At 48.2% G+C, this 21592-nt stretch overlaps 1 protein-coding gene across 4 annotated transcripts in view; it reads right to left on the bottom strand.

The window, feature by feature from the left end:
- The window catches only part of HK1 (hexokinase 1), a 131109-nt gene that overhangs the window by 47278 nt on the left and 62239 nt on the right, over positions 1-21592 (bottom strand). For all 4 annotated transcript variants that reach the window (XM_050805211.1, XM_050805210.1, XM_050805212.1 and 1 more), the window contains one exon: positions 12112-12274. In XM_050805211.1, the coding sequence (XP_050661168.1) occupies positions 12112-12274 (163 nt within the window). The remainder of the gene's footprint in view (positions 1-12111; positions 12275-21592) is intronic.

Consider the following 21592-nt stretch of genomic DNA (forward strand, 5'->3'; position numbering starts at 1 on the left):
CACCACATCTGGCTAATTTTTTGTATTTTTAGTAGAGACGGGGTCTCACCATGTTGGCCAGGATGGTCTCAAACTCCTGACCTCAGGTGATCCACCAGCCTCGGCCTCCCAAAGCGCTAGGATTACAAGCGTGAGCCACCATACTCAGCCTGTATGCATTTATTTCTGAACTCTCTATTCTGTTCCATTAGTCTACATGTCCACCTTCATGACAGTACCACCATGTCTTGATTACTGTTGCTTTGCTGAAAAATTTGAAATTGGTAGTGAAATTCCTTCAACTTTGTTCTTCTTTTCATGATTGCTTTGGCTATTCTGGGTCCCTTGAGCTTTTGATTTTTAACACAAAATAAGGTTTGCTTTCTGTTTTTAACAGAGAGAGTTCTCTTTTATAAAGCTGACTTATTTTGTATTTGATTCTAACCAGCTTTATAAGCCCTGACAATGCTACATTTCTGGAACTTACAATGGTGTTTGGAATGTACGTAAAAACTGAGCAAATACTTGTGGAATTAATGAAGGTATAAAGAAATAAATAACAAACCAAGGAATTCTCACATTGAATGTCACTGTTCCTTTTTTTTTTTTTTTTTTTTTGGGAGGGAGTCTTGCTCTGTTGCCCAGGCTGGAGTGCAATGGCATGATCTTGGCTCACTGCAACCTCTACCTCCCGGGTTCAAGTGATTCTCCTGCCTCAGCCTCTCGCGTATCTAGGATTATAGGTGCCCACCACCGTGCCTGGCTAATTTTTGTATTCTGTAGTAGAGATGGGCTTTTGCCATGTTAGTCAGGCTGGTCTCAAACTCCTGACCTCAGGTGATCCATCTGCCTTGGCCTCCCAAAGTGCTGGGATTACAGGCGTGAGCCACTGCACCCGGCCTGTTCCTAACTTCTTTCTCAAGTTCCTTGAGGGAAAGACCACAGTTTGGGATTCTCTGTCCTTGGCACCCAGGACAGCTCAGCAAATGCTTGGTAGCTGCCAGGCCACAGGGACTGATGGTCCATTCATTCATTCAAGGCACCTTGAATGGTTAGGCTTTGTGTCCCCACCCAAATCTCATCTTGAGTTGTAACCCCCATAATGCCCACATATCAAGAAAGAGACCAGGTGAAGGTAACTGAATCATGGAGGTGGTTTCCCCATGCTGTTCTTGTGATAATGAGTGGGTTCTCACGAGATCTTATGGTTTTACAAAGAGCTCTTCCCCCTTCGCTCAGCACTTCTCCTTCCTGTCACCTTTGAGGAAGATGCATTTTCTCCTTCCACCATGATTGTAAGTTTCCTGAGGCCTCCCCAACCATGCTGAACTGTGAGTCAACTAAACTTCTTTCCTTTATAAATTACCCAGTCTTAGGCAGTTCTTTGTAACAGTATGAAAACGGACTAACACAGCACCCCTGCTTGCTGTTTATTAAGCACAAAGCAGTTATGCCATCATGTGAGATACACACAGAGGAAAAACCAGAGTATGTTTTTCCTTTTCTCTACTCACCACAACACAGAACACACCTGAGACCCTGGATGCATGTGGGTTTTTCCACACACACCAAGCAAGTAATTCTGCAGTGAATTCTCCAGTGAACACCAGCTCCATGCTCTCTAATTCAATTCAATTCTTTCACTAGCTACCTGGAGACAGCATCATATCCCACAGGTTGAGGGCTCGTTCACACGAGGCTGCCCTCCCCCGCAAATTCAGACACCAGTCACAAGCACAGGTTGTGGCCTGTGCTTCTGGCTCACCACTATAAATCGGGGTTCCTACAACCCCCTTCTTGGGTTCCATTAGTTTGCTAGAGCAGCTCACAGACCCAGAAAAACACTCCACTTAGATTTACATATTTACTATAAAGGATATTACAATAAATACAGATGAAGAACTGGATGGAAGAGATGCACAGGGAGGAGCATGGGAGAAAGAGCAGGAGCTTCCATGCCCTCTCCAGATGTGGCACCCAGGAACCTCCATGTGTTCAGCTAGCCAGAAGCTACCAGAACTCAGTCATTTTAGGTTTTTTTCTTTTTGCTTTTTTTTTTTTTGGTTTTGTTTGTTTGTTTGTTTGTTCTTTGAGACAGGGTCTCACTCTTTCACCCAGGCTGGAGTGCAGTGCAGTTGCATGATCACAGCTTACTGCAGCCTCAACCTCCAGAGCTCAAGCGATCCTCCCACCTCAACCTCCCGAGTAGCTGGAACTACCAGCATGTGCCACCACACCTGGCTAACTTTTTTGTATTTTGTGTAGTGACAGGGTTTCACCATGTTGCCCAAGCTAGTCTCAAACTCTTAGGCTCAAGCGATCCACCCGCCTGGGCCTCCCAAAATGCTGGGATTACAGGCGTGAGCCATCATACCTGGCCTGTTTCAGGTTTCTGTAGAAGCACCATTACAGAGTTGTGATTGATTAAATCATCGACCATTGGTTTATTCGCTCTATTTTCAGGCTCTCTCCCTCCCTAGAGGCGGCATGGGGGTTGGGGTTGACAGCAACCCTCTGATCACATGGTTGGTTTCCCTGGCAACCACCCCCATCCTGAGGCTATCCAGGGGCCCACCAAGGGACAAAAGACACTCTCCTATCACCCAGGAAATTCCAAGGGATTTAGGAGCTCTGCGTCAGGACCAGGATCAAAGATTCTCCTAGCACCTCTATCACTCAGGAAATTACAAGGGTTTTAGAAGCTAAATGCTAGAGACCAGGGGCAGAGACCAACATGTATACTTCTTACTATTTCACATATCAGTTTTTTTTTTTTTTTTTTTTTTTTTTTTTTTTTTTTTTTTTTTTTTTTTGAGACGGAGTCTCGCTCTGCCGCCCAGGCTGGAGTGCAGTGGCCGGATCTCAGCTCACTGCAAGCTCTGCCTCCCGGGTTCACGCCATTCTCCTGCCTCAGCCTCCCGAGTAGCTGGGACTACAGGCGCCGCCACCTCGCCCGGCTAGTTTTTTTGTATTTTTAAAGTAGAGACGGGGTTTCACCGTGTCAGCCAGGATGGTCTCGATCTCCTGACCTCGTGATCCGCCCGTCTCGGCCTCCCAAAGTGCTGGGATTACAGGCTTGAGCCACCGCGCCCGGCCGGTTGTTTTTTTTAATAACAGTTTTACTGAGATATAATTAACACAGCATGCAATTTTTACCCATTTTAAAGTGAAAAATTCAGTGGTTTTCAGCATATTTACAGAGTTGTGCAACCATCACCACTATCTAATTTTAGAAAATTTTCATCACCCCAAAAGAAATTCCACACCCATTAACAACCATTCACCATTTCCTCCCAACCTCTCTATCTCCCAGCAACCACTAATGTACTTTCTGATCTACAGATGCTCCTATTCCAGACATTTCATATAAATGGAATCACACAATATTAGGTCCTTGGTGTCTGGCTTCTTCCACCCGGCATAAGGTTTTCGAGGCTCATCCATGCTGTAGCGTGGATCAGTACCTCATTCCTTTTTATGAACCGATTATATTCCATTATATGTCTATATCACATGAAGCCACTGGTTTTAAATTATTTGTGGTCCAAAGGAAAGAGAGAGAACAAGGGAGAATGCTGGGAAGCAGGTATCATAGATTTGGTGGAAATTCTGACCCTGACTTTGTGGCATTGTTCAAATCAATATAGAATTTTCTTTGGGTTCCCATTGGAGTCCTAACTCCAATAGTAATTTACACCACCACTAGGTTAAAAAATTGAATTCGGCCGGGCGCGGTGGATCATGCTAGAGACCAGGGGCAGAGACCAACATGTATACTTCTTACTATTTCACATATCAGTTTTTTTTTTTTTTTTTTTTTTTTTTGAGACGGAGTCTCGCTCTGTTTTTTAAAAAAAACAACCGGCCGGGCGCGGTGGATCATGCCCGTAATCCTAGCACTTTGGGAGGCTGAGGCGGATGGATCGCTTGAGGTCAGGAGTTTGAGACCAGCCTGGCTAACATGGAGAAACCCTGTCTCTACTAAAAATACACGTAGTGGCAGGCACCTGTAATCCCACCTACTCAGGAGGCTGAGGCAGGAGAATCACTTGAACCCAGGAAGCGGAGGTTGTAGTGAGCCGAGATCGTGCCACTGCACTCCAGCCTGGGTAACAGAGCAAGATTTTGTCTCAAAAAAAATTGAAAAAATTGAATTCAGTATGAAGTGGCTCCTCACAGGTGAGTGAGTCACTAGAATATCAGAAACATTTTATTTGACCGTCCATCAGCTAACATAGTCACTGAGTCTTTCTGTACCAATCACTAAGTGCTTACACGTATCCTTTTACTTTCAATCCTCGCAACCCTATGAAGTCAGTACTGTCATGACGCCCACTCTACAGATGAGCAAGTAAAGGTAAAGAGGGGTTAGATACCTTGTCCAAACACACAACCAGTAAGTGGCAGAGTCAGCATTTGAATCCGAAACCATAATGTATAACCATGAAAACTGCCTCCTGGACAGAACTCAGGGACAAGGATCCCCAGGGAAAGAGGGGGCGAGAGAGACACTTCAGCACATCAGGAATGGCTACACTTCTTTTCTGGGGTTCTTCAACTTCCACGATTCCTTATAGCTTTGGGTTTTTTTGTTTTTGTTTTTGACACGGAGTCTCACTCTTGTTGCCCAGGCTGGAGTGCAGAGGCGCGATCTCAGCTCACTGCAACCTCCGCCTCCCAGGTTCAAGCGATTCTCCTGCCTCAGCCTCCCGAGAAGCTGGGATTACAGGGGCCCATCACCACGTCCAGCTCATTTTTGTATTTTTAGTAGAGACGAGGTTTCGCCACGTTGGCCAGGCTGGTCTCGAACTCCTGACCTCAGGTGATCCACCCGCCTTGGCCCCCCAAAGTGCTGGGATTACAGGTGTGAACCACTGTGCCTGGCCTAGCTTTGGTTTCTTTTATTTATTTATTTATTTATTTTTATTTATTTATTTTGAGACGAAGTCTCGCTCTGTCGCCCAGGCTGGAGTGCAGTGGCCATAATCTCGGCTCACTGCAAGCTCCGCCTCCTGGGTTCACGCCATTCTCCTGCCTCGGCCTCCCGAGTAGCTGGGACTACAGGCGCCAGCCACCATGCCCGGCTAATTTTTTGGGGTTTTTTGTTGTTGTTGTTGTTGTTTTTGTCTCTAGTAGAGATGGGGTTTCACCATGTTAGCCATGATAGTCTAGATCTCCTGACCTCGTGATCTGCCCACCTTGGCCTCCCAAAGTGCTGGGATTACAGGCGTGAGCCACTGCGCCTGGCCCGCTTTGGTTTTATTTTGCTTCATTCTTTAATGAAGACAGTGAAAACTCAGTCTGATAAACAACTATAAACTACTTGTGCATAGAGGAAAAAGGGGCACAAAAGCAAATACTACACTGAGATGAAATGATGGGTACTTTTTATTTTAATATTTTACTTAATTTACTGTTTCAATATTCACCTAAACATTTATTTATTTCATGTTTTTATTTGTTTGCTTTTTTGAGACTGAGTCTCACACTGTTGCCCGGGCTGGAATGCAGTTATGCAATCTTGGTTCACTGCGACCTCCACCTCCCGGGTTCAAGCCATTCTCCTGCCTCAGCCTCCCGAGTAACTGGGTCTACAGGCGTGTGCCACCACGCCCAGCTAATTTTTGTAATTTTTAGTAGAGACGGGGTTTCACCATTTTGGCCAGGATGGTCTCGATCTCTTGACCTCGTGATCCGCCAACCTTGGCCTCCCAAAGTGCTGGTCCTATACCCTGTTGGGCAAAAGACACTGAGGAATGATGGATAACTGATAAACTTTTCTGGATGTCTAGCATCTCTTTAGAAAACTACTCTTCCATTTTTCGCCTATGAGGTTGGAAGTAGGGCTGAATCCCCACTCTAGCTCCAGGGGTACCAATGTGTGATCCAGGCATGGGCTCCAGGGGTGTCCCAAGTCACCCATCTTGTCCATCATGATTGGTTCAGCATGGGCACATAACCCAAGTCAGTCAATCCCAGCCCTCTCCAAGACCATCCCAGGTCCCACAGGGAGCAAGGCCTGCTGTTTGCACAGAGATTGCTGGCTATAAGGGGAGGGCTCAGCCTAGGGCTGCAGGGGTCGGCCCCACCCCTGTAAGAGGAGAGATGGCCTATGAAGGAAGCCAACACACAGGAAAGGAGCTGACTGAACTAGTAAGAGACAGATGAATCCCTAGATACAGAAGTCAACTCACAGTGAGACTTCCCAGTTAGAGGAAACTAGAATTCTCTTTTTTTCTTAAACAAATTTGAGTTAGATTTCTTTCAGCTACAACCAGAAGGTTTCCAAGTTCAATATTCTTTGTCAGGAAATGAATCCCCCAAATACCCACGTGCCCTCCATAACAAAAGGGCCCTATCAGTCCCTTTTTCCTCGGGTTGGCTCCCTGATTCAGAGCTGTCGTGTCCAGTCACCACCTTGCTGAGGGACTGGAGCTGCAGCCTGCCGTCGTCTCCCCCACATTTTGTGTGGCTAGCTCAGGGGTGGGGGTGAGACAGCCTGCCTTGGCTTGCCCCTTTTCTCTGCCTCCTTCCCCTGTAACATCACAGAGATGCCAGCGAATCCTGAAAAACTCTGCATCCTTCCTGCAGGGGCTCGGCTTACACATTCAGGCCTGCTGGGTGGGGTCCTTGGACTGGCTCCATTGGTTGGGAAAGATTTTTCCAAGGAATTCTTACAAAGCCAGTTATTATATCATAAGACGGATGAGGATGATGATGACCCACCGTAACTCATGGTGGTTTGCAGTTTCCAAAGACTCTCATTTGATCCTGATGATAGCCTGGTGAGGCAGGCGGGGCAGGGATTACCGTGGCCATTTTACACATGAGGAAATGGAGGCTCGGAAGTTAAATGGCTTCTCCAAGTTCACACAGTTTGGGAGTGGCACACCCAGAGACTGATTCGGTGTTCTAGGTTTTTATTTCCCTTTCTCTTTGGCTATAAGCTCAGCCTCTTTCTGCAGTAATAGGTGTTCTCCCAACTTCCTCTTTCAATCTTTGGTCTCAAACCTTCCTTCCTGCTACTGGGGCCTCCTACTTGTGACCTTTCCTCACATTTCCCATTTCCACTGAAGCCTGGAGAACCGCTCCAGAGAACGGTCATTAAACAAAACATCCGAAGGGCTACTGGCAATTCTCCACTTTCTAATGACAGCCATTATTACCAGCAAATAATGGAAAACAAACACAGGACAGATGTGTCTCAAGTACCAGCCTGTGCTGGAATACAGGGCAAGCAAAAACTCTGCCTGCAGGAAATGCCTGCCTGAGTCCAGCTCAATGAATTGATCTTTTTTTTTTTTTTTTTTTTTTTTTTTTTTGAGACAGAGTCTCTGTTGCCCAGGCTGGAGTGCAGTGGCATGATCTCGGCTCTGGCTCACTGCAACTCCGCCTCCCAGGTTCAAGTGATTCACGTGCCTCAGCCTCCCTGGTAGCTGGGATTACAGGCACTGGCCACCACGCCCAGCTAATTTTTGTATTTTTAGTAGAGACAGGGCTTTGCCATATTGGCCAGGCCAGTCTCAAACTCCTGACCTCAGGTGATCCGCCTGCCTCAGCCTCCCGAAGTGCTGGGATTACAGGCATGAGCCACCGTGCCCAGCCTCAATGAATTAATTCTGTACATGAGATACACAGGCATTCCTGCCCATCTACAATCCAGCTGCATGATGGGAACTCCACATCTTCTTCAAAAACCTGACGAGAACACGAGACACTCAGGAGGTTTCACAGATGGAGAGAACATTTGAGATAACCCAGCAATCTTTCCATATAAGAAAACTGAGACCACCCAAATGCTGCAAGAAGAGAAGGTAAATATTTTCCTTCCGTTGACTGGAAAACAGTAGTATGAATATTTAGGTTCCCAAAATAACCGTGACTACACTGTAAATGGCTCTGTTTTGCGTGAAAAAAGATAATGGCACATCCAAGCTTCCAGAAAATATTTTTTTTTACTTCTCCTTTGGATAAAAACTTCTCTTTTGGGTAAAGACTGTGCTAGGAACAATGAAGCCAAAACCAAGAAATATCGATTCCTATTTAGCCTCCAAAAGCTTTCTAATTAGTGCTTACAATATCCTTAGGTATAAATGAGAAAAGGAGAAAAACAGGACACTTCGCGAATGCGGGAGGCTGGGCACAGAGGGAAAGCAATTCCCAAGAGACTGGGTAGTGAGGGAAACCAATATTTCACCCCAAAATATGGCTCCCTCGTATAATAAATATTTTGAACTAAAGGCCCTTAAAGATCAACAGATGCTGGAAAATGCTTGTCTCCTATCTACATAAAGACCACACAGACCCTCCAGGGAGAACTTTATCCTTATCCTCCCTGTTATCTCATTATCTATTGCAGAAAAGAAAACTGAAGTATCTGACCACACCTGAATGGACGTTTTTAAAGATGTCTGTTCCTAAACCAGGCGTGGTGGCTCACGCCTGTAATCCCAGCACTTTAAGGGGCCAAGAAGGGCAGATCACAAGGTCAGGAGTTTGAGACCAGCCTGACCAATATGGTGAAACCTCGTCTCTACTAAAAATACAAAAATTAGCCTGGCGTGGTGGTGCGTGCCTGTAATCCCAGCTACTTAGGAAGTTGAAGCAGAAGAATTGTTTGAACCCAGGAGGCGGAGGGTGCAGTGAGCCGAGATCATGCCACTACACTGCAGCCTAGGCGACAGAGCGAGACTCCGTCTCAAAAAAAGAAAAAAAAAATCTGTCTCTTATTCAATTCCAAAGAGAACCGGTACTGGTTAATCTCTGTTCCCTGATGCCTTTATTCTCCCTAGTAATCATTTACTGTTCCCTGTCTCCTGCCTCCCCTCTGAAAAGAGAAAACGTGACTGGTCACGGTGGCTCACACTTGTAATCCCAGTATTTTGGGAGGCTGAGGCAGGTGGATCACCTGAGGTCAGGAGTTCGAGACCAGCCTGGCCAACATGGCAAAACCCCATCTCTACTAAAAATACAAAAATTAGCCGGGCATGGTGGCAGGTGCCTATAATCCCAGCTACTTAGGAGGACTGAGGCAGGAGGATCACTTGAACCTGGGAGGCAGAGCTTGTAGTGAGCCGAGATCGTGCCACTGCACTCCAGCCTGGGCAACACAGGAAGAAAGAGGAAATGTAAGTATCTGGGCCCCACCAGGATACTTGGGTAATCAGTCTGTGATTCTCCCACATGCATGTTAACAAATGTGCATGCCCTTTCTCCTATTAATCTGCCTTTTGTGAGCTGATTTTTCAGCCAACATTCAGAGGGCAAAGGGGATGTTTTCCCTTGCTCCCTACAGTAGCTTTGAAGAGGGAATTCTATTTAGCCAAATCACCAGTGTTAAAAGGCTTCAATAGTTTCCTTCTTTATTATTCATTCATCCACTACCTCAGAAATGATATGCAGCAGCGAAAAGCCACTTTAGGTTTCTGGGGATTTTTAATGATGTACAGATAACTGAAGAGCAACTGAAAAATAAAAATAAAAACAAGCCAGGTGTAGTGGTTCATGCCTGTAATCCCAGCACTTTGGGAGGTGGGAGGATCGCCTGAGCCTAGGAGTTCGAGACCAGTCTGGGCAACATGGCAAAACCCTATCTCTACAAAATATCAAAAACAAAAAAACTCACCTGGCCATAAAAAAATGTCCAAAAGAGAAAAAAACTAATTAAAAATGGGCTGATAGGTCTCAGAATGTATGTATCAGATATGTCTTCAGAAATGCTTCTGGAAAGTCAGCTGAGTTCCGAAACTCTGTGTCTAGTCGACCAGGGTCGAGGTCAGTGAGAAAGGAAAGCTTGTTTCCTCCCTCTGCCTTGGAAATCACATCAGCACTTAGGCATTTCTCCACCACGGTGAGCACCAATTTATCCCTCCGAGGTTTGGGATTGCCACTAATTCTGTCACTAATTACTACAGTTGAAGCAGTGATTAACATTTCGAAAAGGGAACAGCACTATGGATTTACTATTAGGAGGGCCCAAATTCTGATTACTCCAGGGATCTCCTGATTCTTGGATGATAAAGGAGCCCAGAGGGAGGGGGAGGTGAAGACGGAAGCCCGGAAGCCCGGAAGCCCGGCAGGACACGAAGGGACAGGGAGTGGACTGGGGGTCGAGGATCCAAGTCCTTAGCATCAACAGCTATGTCTTTGCGGGGCTGTAGGAACCATTCCAAGCAAAGTGTGGGCTCTGGGGCACATGAACTGAATCCACCCATAAATATTTGGAATGGAGGGTGCCATTTATATGAATCTCTAAAAGGGGGTGAAAAATAAATTTCACAAATGAGTATGAGTTCTGAGCCTTATTTGGAGGAGTAGCCAATATGGCAAAAGGCTGGATTTCTGTTGCACTTGGATCACACTTTGAGACCCTCAATCCTGGAAACAGTTTGCGAAGGAGAGAGGGAGAGCACCCCTGCTGACACAGGTCACCTGGCTTGAGAGCAGGGCTCAATGGGAAGGAGGCGAAGCGTCTCCTCCCCTGTGTCTGCTCTGAGCCAGTCATGCAGGGCCAGGTGCCTCCCAGGGATCAGATATCCTTCTGAGCTCTCCCAAGCAAAGCCAAAGCAGGTGCTCTCCTGGGCGCTGCCCATACCCCCTCCCCTCCCCCCCCATTTTCCTCTTCTCTCAGCTGGAAGCAGTTGGAGTCATGCCTCTGCCACAGAGCTCTCCTCATCCTGGAAAGGTTCCAATGCTCCTGGCTATAGGTGACATCCATGTCTGAGAAAAAGCAAGAGTGAACTATATATAAAGTTCTTTCTTCTCCGGCCAGAGACAAGAGAATACACCCAGGGTAGACCACAGTCTATTTACTCTGATGACCAGAATCTCTTCAGTAGTTCTTAAAAAGCTAAAAGTAGGTGCTAGTAATCAACATCTAAACAAAAGGGTGGAGGTGGAGTAGGCTTACATCAGAGATACACATGCTAATATGTGAGCATGAAGTAGACCCCACCCACGGCCACAGTGAACAGCACACGGCCTCTTTATTAGTGCCCAAATCTCATTCAGGATGACTGCAGGCAGACAGCAGAGGTCTTCTCCTGCTGCAACCAGTCTACTCCCACTTGCCCATCTTTCAAGAACGTCAGCTGCAACAGCTGCAGCTTCCTGGAGTCCATTTTGCAGGCTGCATACAAGAGGCCCCAAATCACTTGTTTAAATAAGAGCCTCCAGGGTGGGGAAGAAATCTCTGGGGTGTGTGAAGGCTGTACTCATTGGGCGTGTACTCACAACCTGACTTCCTCCTGCTCTCCCTCCCTCTGCTGCCTAGAGCAGGTAAGCCCCACCCTAGAGCACAGAACACAGCTAACAGGGGATTCCTGTGAGGGCGCCACGCTGGAGCAAGCACAGCATTCACCTCCACAAACTAGTAACTGCAGGTCCACCAGGGAGAACAGCTTCCACTGAATAGGCCAGACTGCAGCCTCCCAGTCTCCACTCAGCCAGGTGCAGTGGCTGATGCCACTCCTCTGGGGAGCAGAAACGGACAATCTTCAGGGAGCCCTACCCCAGCACCCCACTGCAGGCTATGAGCCACAGGATGCAGAATGAAAGGATAAAATTTTTCTTTCAATTCTACCTCCCCTTTGTATTTCTTTGTTTTGGGGGCTGCCTCAATTCTGTATCTGTGAAATCTGTCCAAAGAGGGACTGGAATCCCTGCCTCTAAGTCTGAGACCCACCTGTCCATTGCTATTATCTGGGGTAAGAAGAGAGGAAAGCTTTGATTCCCTGATGGAGAGATTTCCCTAAAATGAACCCTTCATTTGTTCTGGAGTTCTTCATGTTCTGAAGACATAAGAGCAACCCACAGAGCATCTGCAAGACCCATAAACACTACACTTTCTAAAGTATCACAAGCCACTAGACAGTAAAGTCGATGAGAGCAGGTCAGCCTTGTCCAACCATGGTATCCCCAGTGCCTGGCATATGGTAGATACTCAGTAGACACATATTGGATGGATGGATGGATGGATGGGTGGATGGATGGATGGATGGGTGGATGGATGGGAGAGCAGACTGATGGAATGGTGAATGAATGAATGAGCAAATGTATGAACAAATGAAGTTCGAAGGAAGATTTCACAGAACATTTAGCCCTCAGGGTTCAATCTCTGGGTGAGAGACTTACCAGAGCCATCGGGAATGGATCTTACGAATGTTGGCAACATCTTGACTGTGGCTGTTGGATTAAAATCCCGGGAGAGGCCATTCTTCATTTCCTTCTTGAAGCGAGTCATGATATCTATGAGAGTTTCATCGGACAGCCGCATGGCATAGAGATACTTGTCAATCTGGAGGAGAATGAGAAGGAAGGAGAGTGAGGTCGAGGGGGAGGACAGGGCAGGGTGAGGCACCCACCCACTGAGACGGCCAGCTCCCACAGGCACAGAACACGCACGCTGGCACATTGCATGGTGGAAGGTCATTCAACTGCCATCAACCATGTCACCTAGAGCAGGTTTGCAAATGCTCTGAGCCCTAGTTCCTGGCCTGTAAAATGAACCCAATATCTCTAAGATCCTTTCCAAACCTCAAATATGACATGGAAGCTGCTCTTCAACCCCCAAGTACTTGATGGAGGCAGGTTTCCTCCAGTATCAGGAACACCTCAAGCCTCCTTCCCTCAATGAGAACTGGCTGGCTCACTCTCGCTGGGATGGGAATGACAGAGAGGCTACGAACAAGGGCTCTGGAGCCAGCCAACTAGGTTCAATGCTAGCCCCACAGCTTAATAGCTGTGTGAATTTCAGTTTCCTCAACTGAAAAACTGAGATGATAGATAGGACCTAACATATAGGATAAGTTCAAATGAGTAAGAAGAACTTGGAACACCGTAAGTGCTCAATAAACATCAGTTATTATTATTAATATGAGACAGTAGTACTGGTAGGTATCCATGGGCAAGACTTCTAGAAAGGTAGAAATGGCGGCCAAAGGGCTAGGACTCTTCTGAGAACACATGGTGGCAGGCCCAGAGTGCAGAAACCTTAAGTCCAACCTCAATGTATGGAGACAGCCCTGGGCTCCCATACACATGTGCTAGGCCTGTGAGCCAGGCCATGGGCCCTGTACCTCCGAGTCAGGCTACTCCCATCCTTCACCAGGCCTGACCCAACCTGTTCCTCTTCCTGGGTTCCCCGTTCTCCTCAAGCTGCCCAGCTCCTAACCTCAGGCACCCTGGGTTGTCACTGGCTATCACTAGTTGTTCATCCTTCATGGTTATCTTCGCATTTATTCTCCCAAAAAGTATTCACTGGGCACCAGCTAGGTGCCTAGCATTGGGCTAGACACCTGTCCTGATGGCACTGTCCCTGTGGAGTTCACCGAGGAAGGTCCTTGTGTTTCACCATCCACTCTTTCTGCTGCTCTGTGTGCCTGGATTGCTGATGATCATCCACTGTAACAGTTTGTCTTCAGTCTCTCCCTTCCAATCCATCTTCTACACACTGTAGCATTAGCCTCTTAAAGTGCAGTCTAATCAAGTCATGCCTCTGCCCAAAGCCTGGCAATGCCTCCTCAATGCCAAGGCACCTACCCTCTGCAGGTGTGGCTCTGTGCTCTCTGAACTCCGGCCAAACCACCTCTACCATTCCTGGTAGGTGCTCCAGGCTCTCCTCCTTCTGCTGTCACCTCTACCTGAAATGCCCTTCCTTTTCTTCCCAGCTCACCTAACCTTCAAAGTTCAAATCAACTGTCACTTCCTCCTGAAGATGTCCAAGTCCCTCACGCTGGATATCACCCCTCTTTCAGCACTGACCCGGAGGCAGGGTCTGGCCTGGATCTCTGCTTTCCATGCATGTCACCTTGACCTTCCCAGTGCCTCACATGGAGCCTTGCACACAGAAGGCTCCCAGTGGATAGGGAGACAGATTTACAGCCCCACAAGGCTGAAAATACCTTAACAGTGGTGTTTTTTTTGTTTGTTTGTTTTTCGGGGTTTTTTTTTTTTTTTTTTTTTTTTTTGACATAGTCTCTCTCTGTCACCCAGGCTGGAATGCAGTGGCGCAATCTTGGCTCACTGTAACCTCCACCTCCCGGGTTCAAGTGATTCTCCTGCCTCAGCCTCCTGAGTGGCTGGGATTACAGGCATGCTAATTTTTGTATTTTTAGTAGAGACAGGGTTTCACCATGTTGGTCAGGCTGGTCTCAAACTCCTGACCTGAAGTGATCCACCCATTAGGCCTCCCAAAGTGTCTGCCAACACTCTTTGCGCCCGAGGATGATCCTTGCCCCAACTCCTAACCACTAGCCCTACCACCTTTTTCCCTTTACAATAAAGCAGCTCAAAGACGGGCAATCAGAAACCACCAAGAGCCAGAATAGAAATTGCCAGAAGAGGCCGGACATGGAGGCTGATACCTGTAATCCCAGAACTTTGCAGGGCCAAGGCAGGAGGATCATTTGAGCCCAGGAGTTTGAGACTAGCCTGGGCAACAACCCCGTCTCTACAAAAAATAAAAATTAGCCCAGCGTGGTGATGCACACCTGTAGTCTCAGCTACAGGCTGAGGCAAGAGGATCACTTGGGCCCAAGAGGTTGAGGCTGCACTGAGCCATGACTGCACCACTGCACTCCAGCCTAAGTGACAGAGTGAGACTGTCTCTAAAAAAAAAAAAAATTAACAATTGGCCAGGAGCAGTGGCTCACGCCTGTAATCCCAACACTTTGGGAGGCTAAGGCAGGCAGATTGCTTGAGGCCAGGAGTTCGAGACTAGCCTGGGCAACACGGCGAAATCTCATCACTAACAAAATACAAAAATTAGCCAGGTGTGGTGATACGCCCCTGTAGTCCCAGCTACTCAGGAGACTGAGGCAGGAGGATTGCTTGAGCTGGGGAAGCAGAGGTTGCAGGGCGCTATGATCGTGCCACTGCACCCCAGCTTGGGTGACAAAGTGAGATCCAGTATCAAAAAAAAAAATATATATATATATATACACACACACATATATATATGGAGCCTTGCACACAGAAGGCTCTTTATATATATAAAAAACATATATATATTTAAAAAACATATATATATATGTTTTAAAGGAAAAAGAAAATGGCCAGAAACATGGCCCTTGGGAGGAGAGACAAGCCATGCCCTACTCTGGTTGGCGGCACTCATCAGCAGTCCTTGCCATCATAGTGCCCTGGGTCTGCGGGGAGAGACAGCCATGGTGCAAGCATGGAAGAGACGGCTTCCTGGAGAGGCGAAGTTGGAGAGCATTCCCAGGCACAAGCAAGGGCATGTGTGAAGGCCAAAGGGGAGGGAGGGTGGTTTTGTGATGAACGAGCAGACGGTGTGCCTGGGAAGACTGGCCAGAGCTCAACCACATAGGGCCTGATGAGCCACATAAACAAATACAAGCGGGATCCCACAGCACAGTGAGCCTTGGGACAGCTTTACTGATTACAACTATGATGAGAGTTGTGTGTCTGCTGTGTGGAGAATGGGGGAGCAAGTGCAAGATCATACAATAAAAGCCACATTTCTAGCTGGCACAGTGGCTCACGCCTGTATCCTGGCACTTTGGGAGGCCGAGGCAGGAGGATTGCTTAGATCCAAAAGATCAAGACCAGCCTGAGCAACATAGTGAGATCGCACCTCTAAAATATTTTTTAATTTTAATTTTAGGCCGGGAGCAGTGGCTAACGCCTGTAACCCCAGAACTTTGAGAGGCCGAGGCGAGTGGATTACTTGAGGTCAGGAGTTCAAGACCAGCCTGGCCAACGTGGTAAAACCCGGTCTCTACCAAAAATACAAAAATTAGCTGGGCATGGTGGGGCAGGCCTGTAATCCCAGCTACTCAGGAGACTGAGATAGGAGAATAGCTCAAACCCAGGAGGTGGAGGAGATTGCAGTGAGACAAGATCGCGCCATTGCACTCCAGCCTGGGCAATGCAGCAAGACTCCGTCTCAAAAAAATTTTTTTAATTTTAATTTTTAAAAAGGCACATTGCTACTCCAGCATTTTGGACATGCCCCAACGACCACACTCCCCACACATCATGATTATCCACATAGGAGTTGTCCATCTCCTATGATACTGTGTGAGTTCCCCAGGGAAAGAAAACATATTGAATAGACCTTTGGAACTCACCCAGTTGCTCGACACAAAGAAGGAATTCAAAAAATGCTGGGTCCTGGAATAATACTATATAATTCTCTTGTGGTTTACAGTATATCAGTGTATCAAGATCCAGTATGTCATTTAACCTTCAAAACTGTCAGGGAGATGTTCTTAATCCCCATTTTACAGACACAGAAACTGAGGGTCCAAGAAGCTAAGTGATTAGTTCAAAGCACACAGCTGGGGGAGTGAGGTTTTATACCTGCAAGTCTAAGGCTCCTCCATACAATCATCCCTGCCCCTTAAGGAAGGCTGGTCCCCTGCTCTGCAGAAGGCAGATCCTAGTAGAGCTGTTGGGGTTTTCCAGCTGGACAAGCAGAAGCTTCTTGAAAAGGCAGCTCTCCATAACTCCACAGCTATCCTGCCTTCTAACTCCAGGTGCAGCTCAGCACACAGACACTGATCCAAAAACCCCAACGTTTCAGGACAATCAAGCTTGAACCCAAACAAAGCTTAGAAGCTCAAATCAAAAAGCAGGCTGCAGACACAGAGGACGGCCTCGTCCTCAAGCTGCTATGGAGGGAGGGTTTTCCTCCTTTCGTTCAGGTTCATGAGTCATCATGGGGTACAACCCCTCTCAGAAGAGACATGAATACTGGGGCCAAAAGGGGGGTACAGTTGAGGCAAGGCTGGAACTGAAACCGGGGCCTCCTGGATCTTACATGAATGAGGACGGTGAAGGGAAGCCCTTTCTTTCCACTGGTCCTCAGGAGATCAGAAGGGGCCACTGAACCAGCAAAGACCCTAGGCCTGGGGCTGGGCTGCCAAGGGAGAAGTCAGCTCCCTGGTACCTGGCACACTGCCCAGTCAGGCAGGCACCTGGTGCAGGACTCAGCAGACATGCCCCTCTGGACTGTGGGCCTTTAGGTGGCCTGGAGGCACTGGAGAAAAGCACATGTCAAGAGACACCTGCAGAAAACTTCCAGGGGCCCAGAGAACCCAGCACCTCACTGAGCAAAACGTATCTTCCTCGTTCAGACTAGCCCCTCCTGGCACTCCACTGGACCACTCCTGTCTCCGTCGGAAAGAGTCTGGGAATGGGCAGTGGGTAGAAGGAGAGAGGGAGGAAGAACGGGCATCGGAGAAATCACTCCTGCCCATTTGCTCCAGATGTCTGCCAGAAACCCAGGAAGAAAGGCTGACTCTTGCTCTTTGGGGATTTGGCCAAAGTCTGTGGCCTTTCAACTTTTCTATTTCTGTCCTCCTCTCCACAGCATCTCCAGATCTTTTCTCTCCTCCTTCCTTTTCCCCTCTTCCCTCTCTCTACACACACACTCTCACACACACACTCTCACACACACACTCTCACACACACTCACATACACACACGTACTCATACGCATACACACACACACACACACACACACACACACACACACACATCTCTATAATCCTGTCCCCTTCTCTTAGGTGCTGCCTCCAAATCACCACTGCTTTACTGCTCCGGTCAAACGTCAGTGCCAGAAGAACACCACCCTCCATTTGGGGGATGGGGAGGACACCGCACAGCACCTCTTCCGGCTGCTTCCACTACAAGCCTGGGTCTATGGATGTCTGTCAGAAGACAGAGGTTCCCAGGAGTCATGACAGGAACCCAGGCCCTCAAATGCTCACTCCCAAACATGGTGCCTGACATGAGTGCGTGGGACTCTGGTCAGGCTGGGATGGAAATGGGAAGGCACCTGGTCCCAGAGACCAGACATCAGACACCCAGTGGGGTCCCTCAGACTCTTGCCTGAGGCTGCTGAGAACCCGCATCCAGCCTCCAGGGCCTCTCCACCACTGCCCAGAGGGAAGAGCCCTTCCTATGAGGGTAGCCAGGCTGGCTGCACAGGGCGGGCGCTCCTGCTCAAACACTGTCCAGACACTGGTCCTGGATTCTCCTTCTTGTGGACCCAGCGGGCCTTGAAGCTCTCAGCGGCTCCCAAAGTTGGACCCCCGCAGAGCAGGAGGACATGTCATCAGCAGAGAGCACACAGCCTCGCCAAGCTTCCCTGGCTCAAAGCCCTCCAGCCAAGGAAAGAACTCAATGGCCTGGCACTGCACTCAACTCACACACATTTCTGTGCCCGACCCCAGCCCCAGCTCCTGCTCCCAACAGAACATGCACAAAAAACAAACTCAAGACTGGGCATGCCCAAGTGAACAGGCCAGTCGTGGCAGGGGGCACCAGTAACCACTGGTAACCATCCCAGCCATTTTCACCCCACTCCGTGGAAGGGGGCATAGCCATGGAAAATTTCACTCCCTCTCTCATCCACCCTCCTGCGAGGATCGAGAATGATGCAGAACAGCAGGCGTGACTGAAGCTGCTGACACGGGCCTTTAAAATGAACTTTCCAAGAGAGGCGCTCCACTTACAAAAAGAAATCATGGCATGCACCCTGAAGGGTTAAGAAAGATGTTAGCTTAGGGGAGGACAGAGATTTCAACATCAGAATTCACTTCCCTTTGCTAAGGACACTGACTCAGAGAGAATGAGCCCTGGGTGCTTGTTAACATCATGATTAGCAATGGCTCACATGTGCACTGGCCCTTCAGACACAGAACCTTCACATACATTATCCCATTTAAACTGTGTAGAAAGAAGTGAAATGAGCTTGTGGATGCTAAGTGCCAGGCAGGAAGCAGGTGCTTTAATGCTAGTTCCCTTTCTCCTGTCACTACAGCCCAGTGAAGTAGGCAGGAAAGACATCATTATCTCCATTATCTAGGAGAGGAAACAGACCCATGATTCAAGCTAAGTTGAGGAGTTTATAAATGGCAGCTGGGTCTAGATTCCAGGGCTCACAACCTCCCACTTGGGGCTTCACCTTAAGCATTTCCATTTTCCTCACGTGGTAGAAAGAACACAGGGCTGTGGACAGACAGCTGGGTTCAAATCCTATTTATTAGCTGTGTTACTTTGGACAAGTTACTTAATCTCTCTGAGTCTCACTTAGTCTCACTTTTTTTTTTTTTTTTTTTTTTTTTTTTTTGTGACGGAGTCTGGCTCAGTCGCCCAGGCTGGAGTGCGGTGGTGCTCTCTCGGCTCACTGCAAGCTCCACCTCCCGGGTTCACACCATTCTCCTGCCTCAGCCTCCCGAGTAGCTGGGACTACAGGCGCCTGCCACCACGCTTGGCTAATATTTTTTGTATTTTTAATAGAGACGGGATTTCACCATGTTAGCCAGGATGGTCTTGATCCCTGACCTCATGATCTGCTCGCCTCGGCCTCCCAAAGTGCTGGGATTACAGGTGTGAGCCACCGCGCCCAGCATTCTGAGTCTCACTTTTAAGATGGAGATAATAAATCCTCCACTTCAGAGGGTTATGGGGAGGATTTTAATGTGCCAGAAACAAAGTAAGCATCAAGTGTCATTTCCTGTACCCCTAACTCCTTTCATCTCAATGCCTGAAAAATGCATCTACTGGCCGGGCACAGTGGCTCACGCTCGTAATCCCAGCACTTTGGGAGGCTGAGGCGGGTGGATCACCTGAGAGGTCAGGAGTTCAAGACCAGCCTGGCCAACATGGTGAAACCCAACTCTACTAAAAATACAAAAAAAATTAGCCGAGCGTGGTGGCAGATGCCTGTAATCCCAGCTACTCCGGAAGCTGAGGCAGGAGAATCACTTGAACTCCAGAGGCAAAGGTTGCAGTGAGCTGAGATTGCGCCACTGCACTTCAGCCTGGGCAACAAGGCGAGACTTCGTCTCCAAAAAAAAAAAAAATGCATCTACCACAAATGCTATTGACCCATTAGTAGAAAACTAAAGCTGGGAGGCAATATGCCTGAAAAAATGGCAAATGAAAAACTCTGACAAAACTGCTCTGAAACATTTGCACTGTTTCATTTTTTTTTTAAAGAAACAATAACAGGCCAGGCGCAGTGGCTCATGCCTGTAATCCCCGCACTTTGGGAGACCAAGGCGGGTGGATCACCTGAGATCAGAAGTTCAAGACCAGCCTGATCAACATGGAGAAACCCCGTCTCTACTAAAAATACAAAATTAGCCGGGCATGGTGGCGGGCGCCTGTAACCCCAGCTACTTGGGAGGCTGAGGCAAGAGAATCGCTTGAACCCAGGAGGCGGAGGTTGCAGTGAGCCAAGATCGCGCCACTGCACCTAGGCAACAAGAGCAAAACTCCATCTCAAAAAAAAAAAAAAAAGCAGTAACAGTAATATATACTTATTGTAAAATATATTCCAACATCATATAAATGCATAAAAGTAAAAATTATTAATTCTTTCCCCAGTGTCCCCAGAGATATCCCTGCTAATGGAGTTTTATGTACTAGGACTGTCTTCCTCCCTAAACAAACACTCATACATACAGAGATGGATGGTTCTTTTTGTTTTACAAAAATGGAATTATATTATAAACACTTTTTTCTTTAAAAACCAACTTCCCGCTTCCTATTGCCTGCAGACACTCTCTAAGACTCAAACTAGCAGAGCGGTACTAAAGACTTCCTCAGGACCCCTCCCGGTCCAATGACAGGGCACAGTCGGGGCCATGTAGACACCTGCATTTGACTTCTGGGTCTGCCATCCTATGGGCACCTCAGTCTTCCCATCTGTCACGTGGGTGTGTTCCTATGACTTTGACCTATAAAGGCCTCTCTACTTTGCACAGTACTTTTACCTGTTGGTCCTTACAGCATCCTGTCTGCAGAAGCAGAACAGGTACCATCACTTCCAATGCCCTGGGCAAGAATGAGGGGCCAGGAGGTTCCTCAACTGGCCAGAGTGACATACTTGCAGAGACTCGTGTGGACCGCAAGCTCCCTGATTCCTGGTCCTGTGCTCTATCCTCTCAGTCCAGGGAGAGCCAGGGTCAGGAGCTTCCTGGAGAGGGAGATGCGATACTACAGGGGGTATCACCACCACAGCTCCAGCCACTCCAGAACAGCATGGCTATCCGGCCTTACAGAAAGCACGCCACTCCAGTGTGACCTCCAGGAGGCCACTTCTCCCCTCCAGCTGGGATCAGAGCCACAACAAGCTGTCCGATCTGCTCCTTCCCCTTTCACACAGTCTGGGAAGGAAGTTCAACAGCCATAGCAAGCTGAGACCCTGGGCCCACACCATGGTCTGTGCCCACCCAGCAGCCCCGGACTCCTCTTCCTGCCCGCACATGGTTTCTGCGGCGGCCCAGCCCCACCTCAGTACTGCGGGTGGCGGCCGGGAACCTAGTTTCTGTTCTGTGCTTGGCAGCCGGTCTCTGAGCAGGGAGGGAGTTGGCCACGAGGGGAGGCAGCCCTGATCTAGTGGGGTCCCTAAAGCAACCACTAACACCCAGCACCCTGACAGTGGCTCATCACCTCAAAGGTCCTTCCTTGCAGAGCCCTGTCCAGTCTGCCTCCTGGGCCTCTCCAACCCCAGTTCCTTCTTCCTCCCAAAGCTCACCTCCCAACTCACCTTGTCAGGAGCACATGCCATGATCTACCCCATCCCACACCGTCCACTCCTCTCCTCAGCATCCCCTCGGCCTTAGGTGTTCACTAT

Source organism: Macaca thibetana, chromosome 9, assembly GCF_024542745.1.
Source record: "Macaca thibetana thibetana isolate TM-01 chromosome 9, ASM2454274v1, whole genome shotgun sequence".
NCBI classification, from domain to species: Eukaryota; Metazoa; Chordata; class Mammalia; order Primates; family Cercopithecidae; genus Macaca; species Macaca thibetana.